We start from the raw sequence: 4717 nt of genomic DNA, 5'->3' as shown, positions 1-4717 counted from the left end.
CTGGCGCATAGCCGTGCGCAGTTGTTGCTAGCAAGAGGTAGCTAGCTTAATCCAGTTAACATTTTGCCTTGTTCAACAAACACCTTCCTCTGTGCGCACCACTACAAGCTGTGTGGCAGCAACGCCCATGAATGTTCGTGGAAGGCTCCAACCAAAGCAACGCGGTGGGTCGTCGACGGCGCAGAATACCATAGTCGAAGCGCACATTGTGACGTTGGCATGGATGACAAGTGCGAGTCGAGTGAAGAACGTGACAAGGTGTGTGCGGCGGCAGAACTATTGCAGATGACCTTTTCCCCGCCTCTTCGCATGTCCTTCCATGACTCGCTTTGCACGACAACTTGACGTGTGGAGCAAGCCAGCCGTCGCCGCTCCTGCGACACCCTACTTCAAAAAGGGGTATGAATTTGTTGCACGTGTTTTTTATATGTTTCACGCGTGTTCAATAGTGGTATATTCTTTGGCTAACTTGCACGTGTGCACAAATGACTTGGACTTGTCAAGGACTGACTTGCGCGTGTCGAGTCTGTCTGTCGATGGCAGGTGTTTTCCATGATTTCCCCTACTTAAGTACAATACTAAAGTAATACTAATCTCGTTGCATGTCTTCGATGCAGCTTTGTATGAAATTCTGGTGCTATATGTCGCAGTTCTCCATGCAGGAAGTGATGCTACTCTCCTTATGTCAACACATCAATTCCTGGCATTAATCCAAAACAGAGTAGTTTTCATACGGAGTCAACAAACCTAACATTTAGTACTGTGCACGGTGATATACGCACTTTCGATCGAAAGCTTCCATATGCTTTCAATACTTGGGCGGACACTGAAGAAAGAGGGTTAGTCATAAGATTGTGAGACTTTGTCTGCACGGGACTGTAAAGCAGCTATTGTCCCTTAAAATGACCACAGAATTACCCTGAAGGCATGTACTCCATTCCACTTGCGTCCAATAAAGTAAATTGAGAAATGAATTGAACAGGGCAGTATGATTGGCCAAAAACCAAGAATGTTTTGTTGGATAATTGATATCAAAAATTTGAGGATCGTACAATCGTCGTTTGTAGAAGTGTTGACATATTTATATTCTGATATAATCAGTGCGGTTTTACCCAAACCTTCAATGCGACTAACAGTGGTGGGCGGCATCGAGGGGACTTCAACAAAAACTATAAACTTTTGGAAAAAGTTCACAACGTGCATCCATTATCAATTTTTCCTTGACCTGAAACTTTATAGGAGCCACGGACATAAACACGCAATCTTGTCAAATATTGTATGTCTCAGAACGCCTCCAACATCACAAATAGAAGGAAATAGAAACATACGATGCATATGGACATTCATTCACAACTTTGGAGCAGAATATTTTGCAAGGTATTGTGTTTTAGGATCATTTGATTGCACGGTTCGAACCAGCGCGCGATGCAGATTCGTTTGACGTATTCCAAGTCTATCGTAGCATTTTTTTTCACACGAAGGAGTAAAAGTCCCCTCGATGACGCCCGCCACTGTAAATTGACACTGCTGGTAAAAATTGGTTGTTCTATTTTCGGTACTTCCAGCAAATATTATTCGGCATGTCAGTGCATCTTGAGTAACGGATGAGCGCTAATAGCAGTACAAGTTACTGTTTGCCATTAATTGTCATGATCCGACGTTGCGCGGGTGGTGTGAATCAGCCTAGCAGCCCTGAAGGCTCGTATGCGTCGTGGTCAAGTAGGGACATCTCGCCAGAACCACCAAGTGACAGCGAGTCCGCTTCGCTGCCATCAATTCAAAATCGTGGTGCACTTCGGCGCCGAGTCGCAGCTGCTGGATAGCAACATCCAGCACAGCTTGGACCCCTCCTCTGTATGCACCCAGTACGGTATACACCCAACACTACTGCTGGAGATCGATGAATGCCTTCGACATGGTCTCACTCTAAAAAATACTACTGGTATGTCAAGTCAATATTTTTGGTTAACTAAAGGTGTTGTGGTTCACAAAATGTGGCGTGCGTGTCTGCGGTGACTTGTATGCATTCAAGTCGATGTCATTCTCAATAAAATAGGTGGATTTGTACACACGACATGCACAAAATTCAGCCTACCTGGCGCTACTTTCCACGTTGCGACAACTGAAGAATCGCAAGCAGCATCTAGTCCGAAAGCGCGGCAGTGGATGGGAAATAAAGAACTTGGCCGGACTTGCCGACTGGGCGGCGGCGCACACATGCAATACGTCAAGCGATTTTTTTGCCCGTGAGGGGAGCGCCGTGACTTACGACAACTTCTGCGAACAAGACGACGAATACAGGTTCATTTACTATACAGTTTGAACTTGTAACAACTATATGTGCATTAGAAATGGACTCATAGTCTTGGACACCTTCGAAGGTATTTTCGATGATGCTGGGGAAGAAAAGTCCACTGTCGGCATTATCGTATCCTCCCGCCAAAACATGTGGAACGCAGCTCGTTCATACAATCGTCAGAAGGTGGATCTTTCGATGTCTACGGACGGCACGTACAAGTTGCACTTTGGTATAATGATATCTATATCTAAAGAATCTTAAAATTTATCGACAATACTAGGTGGCTGGACTCTGATCGACCTGGGGTCAGTCTGCACAAAGTTTTGTGACGGCCATTTTCGCCAGAGGTTTATTCCATGGACGTACATGTTTGTTCGCACTGAGTGCGACGAAGCGTACTGGAAGCTCTTTGATGTGACAGCAAGGTCATTGCAATTCGTTCTTCGGATTTACCCTCCTTCCAAAGGTTCGGGCACTGCATAATAGTCCTTAGCTGATGTGGGAACAGGTGTGCTGCATAGCCGCTATGTATGTGGCGTGATCCACGCCACATACATAGCGGCAGCACTTCGACAGAAGTGGCCCAAAGTCCACGTTACAACGTGCTACGTGCATATGAAGCGGAACGTACACCGCCATCGAAACCATCTGGTTGACCCGGCAAACTATATCATAGTCAAGGCCGATATCCACAAGATGTAGTGTTCACGTACACATGGCCACAATTCCAGCAGATTGCACGTATAGTGCTCTTGGAATGGCAAGTTGTCCTTGGCGAAGACCATTTCGCCGATTGGTTCCACGAAACATTTTTGATTCCACCATGGGAATTCTGGTTTGTGACAGCATCCGGCGTTGCTGGTGTGACGTCGCATCAACAGCCCATTGAAAGTCACCGCAAGTGCATCAAGCAGATCTGTGCCCATGAGCTACGTGCTGTGACGTCAGTGGTGCTAAATCATACGCTTCCTCGAATTCTTGTTTCTGACGCGATGTCGTTCGAAAGCGAGCCAACGTTATGGGACGTTGCTTCGTTTAATACCGACACCCTCGACAAAGCCCTGCTCTTAACTCGACCCGTAAACCACAAAGTTCTCGCTGGTGGGTGCGTAGTGTTCAACGTTGGTGCTGAAATCGAGTCGCAAATGCTCTGCATGCACTGTGTCCGTGTGGACGAAAGGATCAACCTGGGCGATGCTGTCAGCAAGATCACGCAGCTCAATGCATTGGAGGTATGCCGCCGAGTGCCCCAATTACGACATCGTGGCGACGAATAGTTCGAATCAATTCGCGTCAAATCTATTTGCGACTGCGCGGCTTACATGCGTTCAGGGTGGTTGTGTTCGCATACCGTTGCTTGCATGTCGCTCGAGGATGGGTTCGACATTCGGATAGGGCTGCGGATATTGCCCATTCGAAAGTCTTCTGGGCGACCCCGCAAAGCGTCTAAGGCCCTAAAGGCCGACACTCGAGAACGCCAGTTCACACTCATATCGCTTATAGATCAAGCAACGCACAATCTCTCCATAGTCGGGTACAGGTCGGTACAGGTGTTGCAAAAGGTCCCGAACAACAACAGATCTGTCCAACGGCGAATAGCTGAAGGAGTCAGTTACATTCGTTGGCAGGGTCGACAACTTTGTTGCCACGAGAAGTGCGTGGCTTGTGCGGTTCAACGTCAACGACCAAATCGAACAAGTGCTTATGAACACCGAGCAAGGTGCAAAGGCAATTCACATTGCCAATCACAGCGGCGTGGATGTCACATCAAAAATGTACCTCGTAGTATAAGCGCAGCTATCCATCAAAATACAGTTCTGAATTCGGGAGTCTGCTGACCACCCGTTTCGACAGGTTCCGCGAGGGGCACAGGCGCGGCACTGCGGTCGTACCATGGGGACCCTTCCACCAGACCACACACCAAAGTCTAGGATTCCTCGGTCTGTTCTAGGCTAGATACACTCAATTCAACTTTCGGGAGTCTGCTGACCACCAGTTTCGACAGGTTCCGCGAGGGGCACAGGCGGGAACTGCGGTCGTAACATGAGGACCCTTCCACCAGAACATACACAAAACCTGGGATTATGCATTCTGACTTGCCTACTAGAGTAGGCTAGTCATAGTACACATGAAGGTTGGTGGTTCTCCGTCTGGTAATTACCTCTGTTTGCGCGGTTTCTATGTGCTTGTAATACACGCGTTAGTTATCCTGATGTCATCCTGTCACACGCGCATGCCATCCCTCCCCACGCGCAAGTCATCGTTTCCGCGCCTTCATTTTGTCGACACGCGTATTAGAGAGTTTTAGCAAGTCTGATTTCCTCACACTTCACACTTGAACTTCGTTTCGAATTTCGAAGACTGCAGACTTCACTCGAAATCTAGTCTGCAAAGTGAGGAATTCAGCAGACTTTTCAC

The 4717-nt window shown here is 47.6% G+C and overlaps 1 protein-coding gene across 1 annotated transcript; it reads left to right on the top strand.

The window, feature by feature from the left end:
* Window positions 1–2665: 2665 nt before the first annotated feature.
* On the top strand, window positions 2666–3576 carry H310_02713 (hypothetical protein; the record flags this gene model as incomplete). The annotated part of the gene is made up of 2 exons (XM_008866310.1): window positions 2666–2765; window positions 3047–3576. 2 exons carry the CDS (start codon window positions 2666–2668, stop codon window positions 3574–3576), a joined length of 630 nt encoding a protein of 209 aa, XP_008864532.1.
* Between the last annotated feature and the right edge of the window lie 1141 nt (window positions 3577–4717).

The sequence above is a fragment of the Aphanomyces invadans genome, assembly GCF_000520115.1.
Source record: "Aphanomyces invadans strain NJM9701 unplaced genomic scaffold supercont1.4, whole genome shotgun sequence".
NCBI classification, from domain to species: domain Eukaryota; phylum Oomycota; class Saprolegniomycetes; order Saprolegniales; family Verrucalvaceae; genus Aphanomyces; species Aphanomyces invadans.
This window is presented reverse-complemented; position numbering and strand designations above follow the sequence as displayed.